Consider the following 19,968-nt stretch of genomic DNA (forward strand, 5'->3'; position numbering starts at 1 on the left):
AGATGTGAAAAAGAAATAATTTTTCCATCCATACATTCCCGTTTTATACCGTGGTTTATAGTATGGTTTTAGAGCAGTTTAGGGTAATTCCTGGGAGGCTAGTAATAGGCCGCGACGCATATTATACTTAATCCATTGCCATTTCGTCCCTATACACGCTACAATAAAAAATCCAAATGCATATGATCGGTATATTATGTTCCATCATGAATGCAATGAAATGGGGGGGGGGGGGGTCGTTTCTGATTAATTGATTGTCAATAACGGCATTCGTTAGTACAACAACGTACGCTGATCAGGGCGATGGCTATGAAAACAAGGCACAATCAAGCTGAAATTATCGTTAAATTGCTCTTACCTGTGGCTGGTCGGATTCCAAAAAGAATATTCCAATTATTTGTTTGCCATCTGCTAGATCGTATGTCCATTTGGCCCACGACATAACTCACCCAGCATAATGAATCGGGGGTCCCGAAAGCGATTCAATGCGATCGAGTAGAGCCCTCGGTCCAGGCTACTCGAAAACTCTGCCTGGATGAATTTCAATGACGCACAGCCCCATACAGAGTCTCAAAGGAAGTGCAACATAGGCCACATACCACCAGACGGCGGTAGTGTACTTTTGCAATCTCAGACTCATTCCATATGGTTACACAGGCTCCCTGGATGGATAACGATTGGAAATAGCGAATAAAAGAAATAACGATCAAATAACGTATACGCGGTTGGCGTTCAACGATTGACGGACAAACACGTATTAAATCGTTGTTGGCGGCCATTGAGTTAAATAAGGTAAATGTAGTGTTTCACAATATCAGTGCATACTACTTCATGTCTGCCCTAAACTAAATACACACGTGCACATACACACGCACACGCATGCATGCATGCACACACACACATACACACACACACACACCAAGTGACACTTATTTGCTAAATTACTTAAACTACAAAATTAAAGTAGTTTATCCCAGTACTCATTTTGAAAATTGAAATTGAAATTGAAAACATTAGTTTCTAGATTTATATGACATCCCTCTGTTTTGGCAGCAAACAGTGGACTTATCCACATATTAGAACAATGAATATAGTGTGAAAGACAGAAAACTAGAGTAGAGGCTAGATTAACCCTTGTGTGGTGTTCGGGTCCGTGGGACCCGTTTTCACTGTTTACTAAAAGAGAAACGATACAATGATTTTCTTTTTGACCTGAGACTCATTGGCTCATGTTCTGTGAACATGTAAAGGAACACTGTGCACCCTCCCTACACATTTATATTACATACGACCGGTGTTCGGGTCCACTGGACCTAAAAGTGTGGAAATTGTAGGTAGAAACAAGTAAATATGGTAAAGATTCAACAAAAAGGTTCACTGTGTGCCTTCACTGTCTGCCTCCACATTGTTTGATTTATATTTTTCAAGGTAAACATTCCATTCATATCTCGATTATAATGGATTTTTTTGTAGGTGTGTCATGATGCAACTAAACAAACGCGTTTTGGCCAAGTTGACAAGTTGGTGACAACAACAAGAATTGCATGCCGTGTGCTACATGTCCGAAAAGGCAACTGCGGGTAATGCCTGATTCTCCATGCATTGTTCCGAGTGCATGTCCAAAATGCATGTCCAGATTTCAGGGAAGTACAGAGAAGCTCTCTCTCTCTCCAGGAGAAGCTGTGCTGACAAGTTCTGCACAAATAATCATCTGTATAGTCAAAGTCGTGCCTCCAAGAGGAGTTAAAAATCACATTTCTGAGTGGAGGGGATCTTTAATTATATGTTTATGTTGTTGTTTTTGAACATTTGTATCTGATATATTGAATAAAGTGTGTAGCCTTTGGTCAGTCTGAAAACATTCACGTCTTTCCATCTTGAATGATGACACGGGGAGAAGACTTCCTCTGATCTGGTTATCGACCACTTCCTGAATAGCGACCATGAGATGGAAATTATTTATTAAATTCATCTATATACCGTATTTCAATCTGCTATTGATTTGTTCATTGTACCAGAGAGAGTACCGGTATGTATAACAATGTCGACTTTGTACTTTGTTAAGTAACGCGTATAATATACGTAAATCCGTTTTAGAAAGTGTTCCTTTCTGTGACATTCTTTGAGAATAGGAAACAATTTCTTCATCCACACTAAAAACACAGCATATATCGTTCATTCAACTCCCCTCCAGACATACAATACACAGCATAGTGTACTTTGTCATGTGTTCTGTGACCATGATTCTTGCCGTCTCTCCCCATTTATTTATTTATACAGGCTAGTTTACAGACGTCATATTTTATCACAAGAAAATGATCTAGCAGAGGTAAATGGCAAATATGAACATATATGCTGTCTAGATTTATTGTAATTGAAATAAAGTTAACATATGTAAAGTATTTTTATATATTAATTGTTAAAATCCCAATAATATTTGTTTCATTACACCCCCTTGACCGGCCCTTCTAAGGTTTCTCCCCTCCACATTGCCTGTGGTGCTTTTTTCCCATTGCTAGGTTTTTTGTGAGTTTTTCCTTACCTTCGCATGGGGTATGTCTGGGAGTGTTGCATTAATTTATTCATTTATTTATTTTACATTTTATTTTGGATTTCATAGTGTTTTGTTTTGTTCTTGATTTATTGTGATGTTTCTTCTTGACTTGTTTAAAGAAGACGTGTCCGGCCCATGGGGACATTAACGTGTGTTGTCGGGCCTTACAAATACATTTGATTTGATTTGATAATGTTGTTGGTCCACCAGAAACAGAAATGCAAACACCACACAACGGTTAAATACAATGAAGATAGCGTGAAAGATAGAAAACTACAGTAGAGGCTAGTTTAAATACAATGAAGATAGAAAACTACAGTAGAGTCTAGATTAAAGTTCAGGTTCAAGTTCAAGTTTCTTTATTAGTTGTCATACAGAAATACAGAATACTTTTGTATGAAATGCTTCTTTCTGTTTTGCTCCTGAGAGTGTGCTATAGGCCTATGCTCATATTTTATAATAGATAATTATAAAATAAGTATAATAAGTATAAAATAGAAATTCAAGTAAATACAATGAAGATAAGAAAGATAGAAAACTACAGTAGAGTCTAGATTAAATACAATGAAGATAGTAAGTCCTGTCCAGTGTTGTAGTACTCGAGTCCAGGACTCTGACTGATTTTCAGGACTTGTGACTCGATTCGGACTTGAGCACTGGTGACTCTGACTTGGACTTGGACTCGAGCATTGACTGCATTGGGACTCGGAAGGTGCAGGCGAGGACTCTGACTTGTTAATTGATAAATAATTTGTGTGTAATAGGCCCTAATCATTTGGCATACGATATTGATGGCTAGTGCATTTGTTTGGCTATTGTGTCACAAAGTAAATACACTCCCTTTGAAATGGTGTTATTTGTATGTCAGCTCTTTGACTGTCAGAGTGGAGTGGCCTCAACCTTGATGACTTGGACTCGGACTAGGGTAATGGGGACTCGACTCTGGCTCTTCTTTGGTGACTCAGACTTTGACTCGGACTCGAGATTTAGAGACTTTGTAAGACTAAACACATGTGTTGCCAGATGTGATTGCCCGTTGGCTGTATGGTAGATGTTTGGTGCCCCGAGTGTAACGGGGAAGCCCGTGAGTATATCCACAGTCACAGAAACAGGGGTGTTGACAAGTGACTGTGGCATTACGGGCTGGTAAGTTAAACTCACTTCCTCATAACAGGGTTAATAGACGCATAGGTACGGTACATAGGTGTGGATTCACTTCTTAGTGCAGCGGTCTATGTCGTCGCCCGCGGAGCAAGAGCTCCCCTGTTCGACCCCCCCTCGGGACATAAGCATTTAACATCAACGCAGAGTGAACCAATACGATCCGTCACACGAGCACGGACGCCTATGTTGAAAATCTAGGTCACTGCATGCATGAAGACCATATTTAAATCTGGCTCTGAACAAGAAGAGAAAGTTGTCAGTTTTATTTGCAGGGTGCTCCATGCATCCCACCCCTTGTGCATGCACACACGCATCCACACAGGCGTGCACGCTCGTCGTGCGTTCTGTTTGCCTAATATAGCAAGATGAAAAGCCTTCAGAGGATGGGATTTGATTTGTTCAAAGTACATTTAACTTTATTTGCTGCTAAACTGCTTTAACTCATAGTGGGAGGGAGAGAGAATCATGTGGTAAAAGGAAGAGAGAGAGAGAACAGTTAACCTGAAGCACTCCCCCTATAGCTGACATGACACTAAAACACAATTAACATTAGCAGCCTGCTGTGATTCAGACACACAAGAGCAGGGCTATCAATTTACATACTGAATCAGAATGCAAGCAACAGGCCATTCAGTGCACCAATTTAGTCAAGCTGAACAGCAGAATTGGAGATTCCAGACGTTCCTCTGTGCCTCAAGCTCTGTATTATTTAGTTATTTATGTACTTGTTTAAATGCATTCATTCATTTCATTCAATTGAGTCAGATTCGGTACACATTTGACTAAATTCCCATGGTGTCAGTCTTAGTTTAGATAATGTTTGTTTGGATCATTATTATTTTCAGGGTCATCCGACCAACAACAATCTCCACACAGCGTCAGAGACTATAGACTATAAACTTTGGAAATTACTCAATAACCAACTAGGCTGCAGTAAAAAACTTAAAACCAGATTCTCAAACATAAACATAAAGACGGACAACACGCTCATCACAGAAAAGCTGGATGTAGCCAATTACTTAAATAGTTTCTTCACAAACATAGCCACAACACTGGTAAACAAACTACCCTCCCACTCAGGGCATTATGGGGTAGAACACATAGTAGCATACTACAAGAACCTAGGGGTCCACAAAGACGACTTCAAACTGGAAATGGTAACAACAGATGAGGTACTCAAAAAACTGAGCGCCCTCCAACCCAACAAGGCCACTGGCCATGACAACATCCCCTCCAAATTCCTCAGAGACTCAGCAGCCGCCATCACCCCAGTCATCACACACATAATAAACCTCTCCATAAAACAGGGACACGTCCCCAAGGACTTCAAAATTGCGAGAGTGACCCCTCTGCACAAAAAAGGCAGTAAATTAGACCCAGGCAACTACCGCCCTGTTTCTATCCTTACCTCCATCTCGAAAGTCATGGAAAAAATTGTATACGAACAGGTCGAAAAATACCTTGCGGAAAAAAATCTAATCTACGAATTCCAATCTGGCTTCAGAACATCCCACTCCACTGACACATGCCTTCTCTATTTAAACGACCACATCAAACAAGAGGTGGACGCGGGCAAATACTGCGGCATGGTCATGCTGGACCTACAAAAGGCCTTCGACACTGTCAATCACACCATTCTGATTGACAAGCTAAAAGCAATTGGTTTTGATAGTTTATCAGTGAGCTGGATGCAATCCTACCTGGAGGGGAGAGAGCAGATGGTGGAGGTAAACGGTACCCTATCCCCCCCCCTCACAGTAAACTGTGGTGTTCCACAAGGAAGCATACTAGGTCCGCTACTGTTCCTAATTTATGCAAATGACATGTCGTCAGCTTGTGACTGCAACTTGTTCCTGTTTGCGGACGACTCAGCCCTGCTGGTCTCTGACAAGAACAAGTTACAGGTTGAAAAAAACCTCAGCTCGGAACTAGGCAAACTCTGCATATGGCTCGCTGATAACAAACTATCATTACACCTGGGTAAAACAGAGTCCATTCTCTTCGGTTTAAATAACAAACTCAGCAAGACCGACGGCTTCTCAGTTACAGTGGGTGACAATATTGTCACAAGGAAAGAAGATATTACCTACCTGGGTTCCATCCTAGAGGCAAATCTTTCCTGTGACAAAATGGCATCCAATGTAATAAAAAAAGTCAACCAACGAACACGATTCTTGTACCGGATCTCCTCACTGGTAAACAAGAATACCCTGAAGACTCTAGCAGGAGCACTCATTCAAGGGTACTACGACTATGCTTGCACCTCATGGTAACAAAGCACCTCAAAGGCGCTAAAAACAAAATTACAAACATCTCAAAACAAACTGGTCAGACTACTGCTTGACCTTACTCCTAGAACCCACCTCACCCCTGCCCACTTTGACAACCTAGGATGGCTTAGAGTAGACGACAGAGTACAGCAACTTGCAATGGGCCTGGTCTACAAGATACACTACACGACCAAGGTACCCATGTACATGACAAAATACTTCCCAAAGGTCAGTGAATACCACGATCACAACACCAGAGGGAGCTCCACAAATCATGTTAAACCCAGATTCGGCTCAAACAAGGGACTAAACACGTTTCGCAATTATGCCACATCAATGTGGAACGCCCTACCCAAAGCTGTAAAGGAATGTGAATCACTACCCACTTTCAAAAACACTCTCAAAAAACACCTAAGGGAGACTGCAACTCAAAACTGGCCCCTGTAAATGTCCGAACACAACCCCCTCCAATGTACAGTAAATTACCAAGTATGGTCTTGTCAATAATCCAATGTACAGTGTTTGTTTGTACAGTTGTACAGTGTCCCCCACCCACCCCTCCTACCCAACCCCCCCCCCCCCCCCCCCCCCCACTCCTACCCAACCCCCCCCCCCCCCCCCCCACCTCCAATGTACAGTCCCCCCCCACCCCCACCTACCCAATCCAATGTACAGTTTCTACGCCTAATGTATATACTCTTTTCTTTCTGGACTCTTTTTGTATCACAAACAGTACTGTAATTGCAAATCTGGTATGTCATAAATGTATAGATGTAGCAGTACTGTCTATCTGTATGTCATGTATGTCATATATGTTACGATGAATTGAAAATGGGGGACCCTGATGTAAACAAGACGAAAGTCTTTCTCTGGTCTGCATCCCCTTAACAATTGTATGTATTGAGCTGTACTGTACTGTACCCATTCTGCAATCTGTTAATAAAGTTTTCATTCATTCATTCATTCAGCTGCTGACGGTGTGGCGTGATCTCTAAGTGATCAAAGTGCTGATCTATTATTATTTATTTTTCTTCTGTCATTGGAAATGAGATGGTCAAGAGGGTTTAATCTAGATCCTAGATTAGATTAGTTAGATACATATTGTAGCGACCTCGCTATTAGAGAGTATAGGTTGTCCGTACGGTATTCATAGGAGAGTAGTGCAGGTTTATTTACAGGCTATTGTTTGGCCATAGCCCACGCCAATAAAGCATCATTCACAGTATCGTTCAACTACACTAAACTATGTGTTATAATTATACCATTCACCGTCAGACACCAAGAGAGCACGCCCTCAGGTGCAACACTCCCTGATCACCCCTCACCCATGGGACCACCAACCTCAGGACACCTTGGTCAAGTGAGGAGAAGGAGCCCCGAGCTTAGTAGACCATGAGTGATTGATCAGTGACAGCTACCCCCCCCCCCCCCCCCCCCCCCACACACACACACACACACGCGCACACACACCCACTGGATCACAGTGATAACTATTGGTCCTAACTGGGTTGTTACAATATTTAGATCACTGACACGTAACGTAGGAACTGCAGCAACACGTCCAAAGTATAACACAAAAGAGAATGTCATAAACATACATTCATATGATTCCAAGTTCAGAGTTATAGGCCTAAAGTATTCTAAAGTACATTGTAGGCTTTGGGTTTATATGTTCGGATGAAAATGCGCTTTAACCCATGGTAGTGGTACAGACACTGGTCCAGGGAGAACAGGCAGAGCCAGTTAGAATGATGCGCCATTGGGTTGGATGATATGAGTAAGCAGCCTCTCACTGCTGAAGTAGGGGAAAACATAACATTTTCACTGGGAATTGTAAGGGAACTGTATAGGCTAGTGCGGATGTAATGTTCCACTCACTGGCTGAGATGGGATTCTGAAATGGAGTTAAGTGTGTTCTGAATCAGTTGAGATAGTGATCACAAATCATATCAATCATTCATAAAAGCTGTCACTTCATGTATCACGCCATAGATAGAGGAGGTCGTTGGTAAAACAACACAGTAGCCTATACGAAGAATATGTTTAGGTTTGCAATAGTCACCTGGAATTGGGCTTTCTGGGACCCATTTCGACCCGGGATGAAGCGCCTGAAAGGATGCGCGCACCCCGTGGCAGTTTGGCACAGGTGCCTGCCCGCCCGGCACGTGGAAGAGTTGGGAAAAGGCGCACAGGAAGAGCGCGTAATTTACCGACACACCAACCATTGCGAAACTTAGCGAAACGGGACTGTAGAGTGGATCGGCGTCTGTTTGATAAACTTCCCAAATCAAAAGTTAAAGAAGGAACCTATTTCGTTGATCAGATAATAATACTGCAGCTCCCTGGCTCTGCGTTCCGCACTAGTCCGCTCAGGGCGCAGAGGACGCGTGTGTAAAAACGGTGGTCCGTTCACCTGGAGGGCTGCCCGGTAAAGGTGTCTTGACTCTTGGTGAGGTTGTGTCGATGCTGAGAACTTCTCTCGTCACTTGCAGCGGTGGCTCTCAGCTGGCTGCTCGGCTCTCAGATGGAGACGCGAGTTAAACGCGCGCGTTCGCGCGGCAGTGTGGAACTATGCGCACTCTCATCTCCCATCCAACGAATTATTGAACTGATAAATGGCCCTTTGCGGTAAATTTAGCACGGAATTACTGCGGTATGTGCTCTGTTGTCCCGTTAGATACATGTCCTAGTATTTGTGGGAGAGGCTATTAGGCCACATAATAAAACAGTCCACTATTCGCACAACAGGGGTGAACTGGTTGTGGGCAGGGCAACATGTATGCGTTAAATTGAAAATTGTATCCTACATTACATGGTATATGTTCAGTGGATGGGCGCTTGTTTTTTAAGTATGATGGGAGAAAGGAGACAAGGGGAAGATAGTAACCGGAAAAACCTATATATATCTTAATTGACCAGTTTAGAAGCTTGTATATTACATCCTTCAAACAATACAAATGACTTTAAATGCTCTATTCCTTATGATGTCTATATGAGGGGCATTCTTATCCAACGATTCAAGACCTTCTATCATTCCCTTATTTTGCAGCGCTATCTTCATCTTTCATGTATTAAGTGTAGTTTTCAGTTCCTTGCATCCAAGACTCCCTTGAATTTGCACCACTACTGAAGACTAGATGTTGCTGCCATCTAGTGGTATCATGCGCAGATGACACATAAATCTTAACTATTCTCAAAAGAAAGAAATGTAAACGTAATTACTGACAGAAAAGCTCATTTATTTCAGCAATTAACAAAACGTCATACATAAAAGGTAAAAAAATTATCAGAATAATAAATGTGTTGCTGCTTACAGCATCTAGCGGATTACAGATGGATACCGTGCAATTTTCCTAGATTTTGTCCAGCATTAAAATTGCAAAGCCATCCACCCGCAAACAGCAAGACAAACAGCATCATAATGACTCTGTTGGCCAGTTTTCTACCTGCACAGCCTAACAGTCTCTAACCCGACAGTGACAAGAAGCCTCCAGCAGATGCTCTCCTCATGCCTGCCTTGAACTGAGATTATATGAAAAAGCAGGTAATCTGTGAGCATTGCCACATCAACGTAGACTACTGAACAATGGGCAACAATTTACATTAACTGAACACTCACTACAAATCTGTTAATGTATTTTTGCTTGTGAAATAAGCATCATAAACTAGAACTAGTCCCTAGAACAGGGAATATGTTTAATTTCACGATTTCTTTCACCATTCAAATGAGATCATATTTACTGGACTATTTTGATCGGTTTCACCTTCTCCAACCGTTATCTCATCAGCAACAGCAAACAGTGGACTTATCCACATATCGAACAAAAATCTTCTTGGGTGGGGTATCAATGTGGGGGGTCCTAATGTTTATCAATGTGGGGGTCCTAATATGTATCAATGAGGGGGTCCTAATATGTATCAATGAGGGGGTCCTAATATGTATCAATGAGGGGGTCCTAATATGTATCAATGTGGGGGTCCTAGTGTATCAATGTGGGGGTCCTAATATGTATCAATGAGGGGGTCCTAATATGTATCAATGTGGGGGCCCTAGTGTATCAATGAGGGGGTCCTAATATGTATCAATGTGGGGGTCCTAATATGTATCAATGAGGGGGTCCTAATGTGTATTAATGTGGGGGTCCTAGTGTATCAATGTGGGGGTCCTAATATGTATCAATGAGGGGGTCCTAATGTGTATCAATGTGGGGGTCCTAATATGTATCAATGAGGGGGTCCTAATGTGTATTAATGTGGGGGTCCTAGTGTGTATTAATGTGGGGGTCCTAATATGTATTAATGTGGGGGTCCTAATGTGTATTAATGTGGGGGTCCTAGTGTGTATTAATGTGGGGGTCGTAATATGTATCAATGTGGGGGGTCCTAATGCGTATCAATGTGGGGGTCCTAGTGTGTATCAATGTGGGGGTCCTAATATGTATAAATGAGGGGGAAGGCATAAGAAGGTTTGGTCCTATATACCCACCTCCTTCAGCAACACATCATGCATTATATGTTATGCTACTGTTATTTCGCAAGCATAATACATTTACAGATGAGCCATGAATATTATATAACTGTCCAGTTAATATAAATCATTACCGGACGAGGTCATATAAAACGAAGAACATTAAAAGAGGCTCTTGGCTGTTTCTTTGGTCGATTCACTGAGTTAACAGAGAGCTTTGCATGGATTTGCACAGCAGTGATAGGCAGAAGCTGGAAGCAAACCAACAAAACTCACTGTAAACCCACACCGCATCTACATGGAAAGAAAGAGGGAATAAGATGATATACAAGAGAAGGTGACCGGCAATACTTGAAGTGCCCATACTGCGGTAGATCGTATGTGTACTACCTGCACTGTGAGCACTTTGGAACTGCCAGGTCTACAAAACAAGTTGTCCACATTAGTCACATACGTTTCTTATTTTACATAAATCATTCTTCACTGAGGGTCTTTGTGGACAATTTAAAGGCACACACCAACATTATGGGTCAAACAAGTATATAGCAATTTACTCTGAGTTTTAAGCTAGGCTAGTGGTCCATATCCACATCCATTAATTTGTGCTAAACTAGGCTAGCTTGCAGCCGAATAACGCACAGAGGAAATCGGTATCATTGTTCTTGTCTGACTCTGGAGAAGACGGTATAGGCGCATTTCCCATAATGTTCCTTTAAAGTCTTGTGTGTTGTATACAACAGTGGCAAATTAAATATGAAGTGCAAAGCGTCTGCACAGGAAATCGATATTGTTTACACCAGTCACAAACGTGTAAATGAAGACAACCACAAAATGTGAGGTAACAACTTGATTTCTTATCTGTACAGTGCAATAACATCAGAGCAGACTAATAATATTAGGAGAGAAGGAGAGACTTACACAGTATGAAACACATGTTACCATCACCCCTGTCTTGAAATGTAACACTAATCTAAAGTTTTCATGAAACAGGAATGGTATTGAAAGCATTACATATACCACTCAGCACTCAGCAGGGCTTGTATGAACGGTACAATGTATACGTATAAAAGCACATCACTATATGCAGCACAGAGGGAACTAACATCAACATTTTAACATTCTTGAGACTCTTTCATAAATCCTAAGATTTGCATAGGATTTCCTTACTTTTCAGCATACGTTTAGGGCCTCACATTATGCATTAGCTCAAGGAATATCCACCCAAAATCCTTTGTTTCTACTTTCACATCCTGTTAATTTCCTCCATCCCGCTTCACTTACTGGCACAGATTAGACAACATTGGTTTTCTATGTGGTTTCCTTTGGTGTAAACTATTAGCAGACCATTATGCATTGGCTATGATAAGACAGCTCAACAAGTCACATATCCTGAAACAAAACATGCTGTTCTGTGTACAAAGCAGGGGAATCACTGCAGCAGATACAGGTAAGTAGGCCAGATGTGATGGAAGTGCATGACCAAGTTGGGAGAACAAGCCCTCCAGCCAGAAGGAGCAACTAGGGCAGTAGATAGGAGACTACTTCACTAACTACACTAGATGCACCTTAGCTGGAGAGCCACGAGGTCAACAGAAGCAGGGGGAGTTGGATGAGACAGAATCTGTGAGGTTACATCCAACTCCAAATAGGGTAGACTACTGCCAATCTGGACCATCTAAAAGAAAACAAAAAGTGATTATCAGTGGTAAACATTTAGAAATATTTTCCTCTCCCAGAAAATAAAACATATAGATTATTTGTTGTATATGGTTGGGCTTGAACAGCATGAGGCCAACGCAATGGATTGATATAAAGTTATTAGAGAATACAAATAAAATAAAAACATCATTCACCATATGACTGGGCTGGTGATGATTGTCAACTTTTTAAATGTCAATGTAAAACATCCCAAATTACCATATTCAGTCAAAACAAAAACTCTTATCCTAAATATATCTTTAGAAATGAGGCTATTTTGAAAGCATAATCGTCATAAATATGCTATGAGAAATGCGTTATGCGAGCTACTTTACAAGTTGCAGAAAATAGACTTGCGAAAGTGGCGCCAACATCCGATTAACTTTTCTCAACTCTCGTCAATTAAAATAAATAAACAAATATATAAACATTCCAACGGAAACCACGTCGCGCTTTCAATCACAATTACTGTGATATTTTAGCTGTGCTAGTTGGAAGTTAAAGAGTGTTGAACACATTATCAGTTTGAGCGTGGGTAAGCCAACTTTGCCTATAGACTACTACAAAAAAGACCGAGCAAAAGATCCAATAAATTACGTCTAAGTGGCCTAAATAAATAAACCTTGGCGACACTTGAACTACAGATTGAAAAACGGACCACTTGGTAACGAACGAAAGAAATTCTTACTACGGGAAGAATAACGTATATTATTTAGATTCGACTTATTTTGAATACATATGTCTCTACTTTTAACCAACAATTAGGCTAAACCAAAAATAGGCTATTGGAATATATATATATATATTAAGCTATATAGCCTAGTAAGAATACATTTCCAGGTCCGTTTTGATTACATTTGTCAAATAACAATGGAGGAAACGCACGTCCTACCTCTTGTCTTTGAATTTTGGTGGGCCATTTGAAATGGTATAGGAACGACAGCCATGCAGGATAAACTAACAATACAACGTACCTTAACCACGCAGATGTTGTATCCTCGGCAGCCTCTTTGCCATCCCTTTTGGCCAACAAAAAGTTTTGTCATGCATGAAATTGTGTGAGCATCTTTTTTGTTGTTTTTCCCCCTTTGTGGGGGTGGGGAAAGGAGCGTAGACGACGCAGTCTAGATGTCCTGTTTTAATCCACACACACACACACACAAACAAGGCATTCCTTACTTTGGAATTGATCATGAGCCGAATATTTGTACAGTGTGGCCCTTATGGGGGTTTCCTGCGAAATGAAAAATAAAAATCAGTTTGAAGACTGAAAGAGTTGTGTCTCCCCCACTCTCCCCCCATCTCGCTCTCTCCATTCAGTACTGTGGTCAAAGAGACCCTGAAGGCTTGTGACCTGTAACCTCTGTAAACCCTACCCCCACATAGCCCACCACAGAGCCAGCAAGAACACCTCCCCTCAATGTTACCGCGTGATTGTGAGTGAAACATTTGCTTTGAATAGTTCCTAATACCGTATATGCTCCATCGATCACAAACGCGTAGAACAAGGCCACCAGAGCATATGCATCAAAGTACGCTACCTTGACTATAGAGGGGATATGGCGCTAACGTTGCCTTATTTTTTGCCTTCTCCCCATAGTCTGCCCTGATTGAACTTTAACCTACTTTCCCATACAGAAATTGCACTAGGCTCGTCTGTGCAAAGAAAAAACTCAGACTGGATCGTTTGACGTTATTCTTGAAACAGAGGTGACGAGGCATGTTATGCTCCTATAGACTCCGCTCTATAGTAGTAGCCTGCTACAGAGGAAAGGGGTTAGACTACATCTGAAGAGTATGCAAATGTTCAGTAATTGTTTTAATTATACAGTCCTGATAGTATATTGCATTATAAATGCAGCTTTAATAGGCATATCTCTTCAAATAACTCTGCAGTGCAAAGGCTACTTTAAGAAGGCCTAGATTTATGATTAAAAAAATAAAAAGTTTAACCAAAATGAATACTTCTCTCCTTTCTCTGCAGAAAAGAGAGAAGTATGCCCTCAGTTATTAACCAGTTCCGTTAATTCCAAACTCCTAACCTGAATTTACATCCAGACATTACATTTTAAAGGGGTGGGGCTGTGTTTCAGACAGGCTCCACCAGTGGAACTTCAAAGTGCCAAATATGGTTAACATCTCTTTGTCTAAAATGCCTATAGGATTCACACTCGGCATGAAAATGTTTGCAAACCTCTGGGCTAAGATGTAGATAAAAGAAACAGGCATAGACAGGTTATGACTCTTATTATTATTAGTTATTACTTGTACTATTGCACATCGTTGCGGGCGAGACCCCCCGCATTTCACTGTATACCTGTATGCCGTGACAAATAAAACTCTTGTATCTTGTATGATAATCTTGGGACTACCGATGTTAGTCAGATCAATATTTAAATTATAATATTGTAGCATAGGCCTACTCCCTGAGATTTTCCAGATTATAGTGAAAATTAGCTTTAGCAATCCCACCACCATATATATCTAAAGTTGACTGAGCTCTTGATACAAGAAGTAACACTGACAAATGTGAGACAAAAATTTGATTTGGTGTATTTTGGGACTGTAATGTTTGTTAAAACAGAGCTATTTTCTGATCTATTGACACATTAAATTCTTACAGGATTTACACGAATGGTCCTCACACATACAGTGTAAGAAAAGAAAAATACGGGGCTTTACATGGGCAGTGGAAATTATGAATACTGCCATCCCATCAGTGATGGGAACTGTTCAGTGAGACAAAATCAATGTGGATTACTTGGTTGGCTTTAAAGGGTATTGCCACTCATTTGAAAGGAACACATGCAACATGTTTTCCCATAAAGTTGGCGTTTTCCTTTCAGAATTGACATTATGTTCTTTATGTGCCCAAGGACAGTTCAGTAAGTATTTGTTTTTTTGTGATCACATTTTCTTATTTTCTTATTTCCACATGTAAGAAGAAGACACAACACAATACAGTAGTAATAATAATAATACACAAGAAATCACAGGACAGTACTTCAATAATAATAATAACAACAATGACAAGACAATTAAATTAAATCAAATGAAATTAATCAATAAAGATAGTATAAATAATATAAAAAGAAGAGGGAAAAAAATATTCACATCCATACAATTAGGCGGTGCTCAGCAGCTCAGAACACCATGGGAGAGACCACCCACTCCTGCCATCCAACCCAAGACTCAGTCAGTATTTGTGAACATGCATCACTGTCTCCTGAAGCTAGAAGTCACAGAAAGACCCCTCCAATGTAAAATCTGGGGTTGCTTCATAGACAACTAGAAAGGTGCGCTCAGTCGAGCACAGATCTCCACCAGGCAGCATGCCGGACACACAGACAGACAAACACACTAAAGACTGACTACTCTCCTTATAGATATTACTAGCATTAGCATACGCATGCTAATGCTAGCAAACACACTGGCTGACAAGACACACCGACCACAATTATACTTATTAGCAGTAGCATGCTAAAGCTAGACGGTAAAGATAAGCATAGGAAGGGTGATAGGAAGCATATGAAGGATGTTAGGAAGCATAAGAAGGGTGATAGGAAGCATATTAGGAAGCATAATGAAGGATGTTGGGAAGCATAGGAAGGGTATGTAAAATCAGAGCGCCATTCATCGTCTATGGGGCAGCCCCAGATTTTATATCCCAGTTACAGTACATCACAGATTGGTGGGTTCTCTCTGATTAGTAGTCTTCATGTTTTATTAATATCTACAAAGAGGGTGGCGCAAAAACAAACAAGAATGGACTGCATTTATATAACAGCTTTTATCCAAAGCGCTTTACAACTAATGCCTCACATGATTGATTGATTGATTGATTGATTGATTGATTGATTGATTGATTGATTGATTGAAAACTTTATTAACAGATTGCAGAATGGGTACAGTACAGTACAGCTCAATACATACAATTGTTAAGGGGATGCAGACCAGAGAAAGACTTTCGTCTTGTTTACATCAGGGTCCCCCATTTTCAATTCATCATAACATATATGACATACATGACATACAGATAGACAGTACTGCTACATCTATAAATTTATGACATACCAGATTTGCAAATACAGTACTGTTTGTGATACAAAAAGAGTCCAGAAAAAAAAGTATATACATTTGGCGTAGAAACTGTACATTGGATTGGGTAGGTGGGGGGGGGGGGGACTGTACATTGGAGGTGGTTGGGTGGGGGGGGTTTGGGTAGGAGTGGGGGGGGGGTTGGGTAAGAGGGGTGGGTGGGGGACACTGTACAACTATACAAACAAAACTGTACATTGGAATATTGACAAGACCATACTTGGTAATTTACTGTACATTGGAGGGGGTTGTGTTAGGACATTTACAGGGGCCAGTTTCGAATTGCAGTCTCCCGTAGGTGTTTTTTGAGAGTGTTTTTGAAAGTGGGTAGTGATTCACATTCCTTTACAGCTTTGGGTAGGGCGTTCCACATTGATGTGGCATAATTGCGAAACGTGTTTAGTCCCTTGTTTGAGCCAAATCTGGGTTTAACATGATTTGTGGAGCTCCCTCTGGTGTTGTGATCGTGGTATTCACTGACCTTTGGGAAGTATTTTGACATGTACATGGGTACCTTGGTCGTGTAGTGTATCTTGTAGACCAGGCCCATTGCAAGTTGCTGTACTCTGTCGTCTACTCTAAGCCATCCTAGGTTGTCAAAGTGGGCAGGGGTGAGGTGGGTTCTAGGAGTAAGGTCAAGCAGTAGTCTGACCAGTTTGTTTTGAGATGTTTGTAATTTAGTTTTTAGCGCCTTTGAGGTGCTTTGGTACCATGAGGTGCAAGCATAGTCGTAGTACCCTTGAATGAGTGCTCCTGCCAGAGTCTTCAGGGTATTCTTGTTTACCAGTGAGGAGATCCGGTACAAGAATCGAGTTCGTTGGTTGACTTTTTTTATTACATTGGATGCCATTTTGTCACAGGAAAGATTTGCCTCTAGGATGGAACCCAGGTAGGTAATATCTTCTTTCCTTGTGACAATATTGTCACCCACTGTAACTGAGAAGCCGTCGGTCTTGCTGAGTTTGTTATTTGAACCGAAGAGAATGGACTCTGTTGCCCATGTGTAATGATAGTTTGTTATCAGCGAGCCATATGCAGATTTTGCCTAGTTCTGAGTTCAGAGACCAGCAGGGCTGAGTCGTCCGCAAACAGGAACAAGTTGCAGTCACAAGCTGACGACATGTCATTTGCATAAATTAGGAACAGTAGCGGACCTAGTATGCTTCCTTGTGGAACACCACAGCTTACTGTGAGGGGGGGGGGGGATAGGGTACCGTTTACCTCCACCATCTGCTCTCTCCCCTCCAGGTAGGATGGCATCCAGCTCACTGATAGACTATCAAAACCTATTGCTTTTAGCTTGTCAATCAGAATGGTGTGATTGACAGTGTCGAAGGCCTTTTGTAGGTCCAGCATGACCATGCCGCAGTATTTGCCCGCGTCCACCTCTTGTTTGATGTGGTCGTTTAAATAGAGAAGGCATGTGTCAGTGGAGTGGGATGTTCTGAAGCCAGATTGGAATTCGTAGATTAGATTTTTTTCCGCAAGGTATTTTTCGACCTGTTCGTATACAATTTTTTCCATGACTTTCGAGATGGAGGTAAGGATAGAAACAGGGCGGTAGTTGCCTGGGTCTAATTTACTGCCTTTTTTGTGCAGAGGGGTCACTCTCGCAATTTTGAAGTCCTTGGGGACGTGTCCCTGTGTTATGGAGAGGTTTATTATGTGTGTGATGACTGGGGTGATGGCGGCTGCTGAGTCTCTGAGGAATTTGGAGGGGATGTTGTCATGGCCAGTGGCCTTGTTAGGTTGGAGGGCGCTCAGTTTTTTGAGTACCTCATCTGTTGTTACCGTTTCCAGTTTGAAGTCGTCTTTGTGGACCCCTAGGTTCTTGTAGTATGCTACTATGTGTTCTACCCCATAATGCCCTGAGTGGGAGGGTAGTTTGTTTACCAGTGTTGTGGCTATGTTTGTGAAGAAACTATTTAAGTAATTGGCTACATCCAGCTTTTCTGTGATGAGCGTGTTGTCCGTCTTTATGTTTATGTTTGAGAATCTGGTTTAAGTTTTTTACTGCAGCCTAGTTGGTTATTGAGTAATTTCCAAAGTTCACGTGGTTTGTTTTTGTTTTCCTCGGTTTTGTCATTGATGACATTTTTTTTGCTGTTTTGATCATGGAGTTTACATCATTTCTGTACAGTCTGTTTCTTTCCAGTTTGAGTTCAGTCACGTGGGCTTGGAGTTCACTGCTCGTGCTTATGGTAAGCTTTGACTGACTTTTACGAAACTCAGAGCATTTTTTGTCTCTGGTTTTCATAGCGGTCAGTATTTCAGCGTGCATCCACGGCTCCGCACAATTTTTTACCCTGGTGGTTCTTAGGGGGACCATGTTGTTTAGTATCGTTGAAAATTTGGTTTTGAAGCCAAGCCATGTTTCTTCAACCAGTGTACCATTGAGCTTATCTGACCAGTCCAGACCCTCCAGTTCAAGGTTAAAGGCCTCGCTAGAGTAGGTTTTGAGGTCTCTAGATGTGACTGTTCTGTGACAGCCAGCCTTTTGTTTTAGCTTTTTGCGGGTACAGAATATCATATAATGATCACTTAACCCGCATGCTATAACCCCTTTATTGGCGATCTTGGACTTGTCAGAGGTCAGGATGAGGTCAATGGTAGTCTGAGTTGACTCACATACACGTGTGGGTTGTGTGATTAGCTGGCTGAGGCCGTGCAGATCACAAAACCTATTGTAGGATTTGAAGACGGGTGCATCTTTTTGTTGCATATCCGTGTTCCAATCCCCAATAAGAATAATTTCTGCATCCTCAGCTCCAGCTAAGCACGCATCCAACACATCATAAAAGCCATTTTGGTCTGGCGGTCTGTAAATTGTGCCGACTAGAACAGATTTAGCCCCTTCAAATAGAATTTCTACAAAAACAGTTTCAATAGCCTCATGATCTAGGTCTGTACGGTTAATAAATTTGGTGTCTTTATGGATGTACATACAGACACCTCCTCCATGCCTGTTCCTGTCATTGCGGACTAAAGAATAGTTCTCCAATTCAATTTCCGGGTCTGTTACTGATGAGTCCAGTTTAGTTTCAGAGAAACATAGTATGTTTACCTTACCGCTAATGAAATGTTGCCTTATTTCTGCCAGTTTGTGCCTGAGGCTATTTACATTAAGATGGAAAATATGAAGACCGTTTTTATTTGCTGTGTTGTCTATATCCTTGAGATAAAGGTAGGGTTCTTCTTCTGTGGGAGTCACCCATTCACTCATACAGTCATTCACACACCGGTGGAGGCAACCACGCAAGGTGTCAATCTGCTCATTGGGAACAGTTAGGGGTTAAGTGTTTGATTGATTGATTGATTGATTGATTAAAAACTTTATTAACAGATTGCAGAATGGGTACAGTACAGTACAGTTCAATACATACAATTGTTAAGGGGGTGCAGACCAGAGAAAGACTTTGGTCTTGTTTACATCAGGGTCCCCCATTTTCAATTCATCATAACATATATGACATACAGATAGACAGTACTGCTACATCTATACATTTCTGACATACCAGATTTGCAAATACAGTACTGTTTGTGATACAAAAAGAGTCTAGAAAAGAGAGTATATACATTTGACATAGAAACTGTACATTGGAGGAGGTTGGGTATAGGTGGGGTGGGGGGTCTTGTTCACTTTTACATTTGAGGAGCCGGAATAGAACTAGGAACCATTCGATTACCAGATGACCGCTCTACCTCCTGAGTAGAGG

General features: G+C 41.4%; 1 protein-coding gene across 1 annotated transcript in view; it reads right to left on the minus strand.

The window, feature by feature from the left end:
- Positions 1-8,213, minus strand: part of gpc3 (glypican 3) — a gene marked incomplete at both ends in the record, with an annotated part of 307,783 nt that extends 299,570 nt beyond the window's left edge. The window contains one exon of the mRNA XM_084332068.1: positions 8,051-8,213. Coding sequence (XP_084188194.1) covers positions 8,051-8,213 — 163 coding nt within the window. The remainder of the gene's footprint in view (positions 1-8,050) is intronic.
- Between the last annotated feature and the right edge of the window lie 11,755 nt (positions 8,214-19,968).

The sequence above is a fragment of the Notolepis coatsorum genome (genome assembly GCF_963971535.1).
Source record: "Notolepis coatsorum genome assembly, chromosome: 16".
NCBI lineage: Eukaryota > Metazoa > Chordata > Actinopteri > Aulopiformes > Paralepididae > Notolepis > Notolepis coatsorum.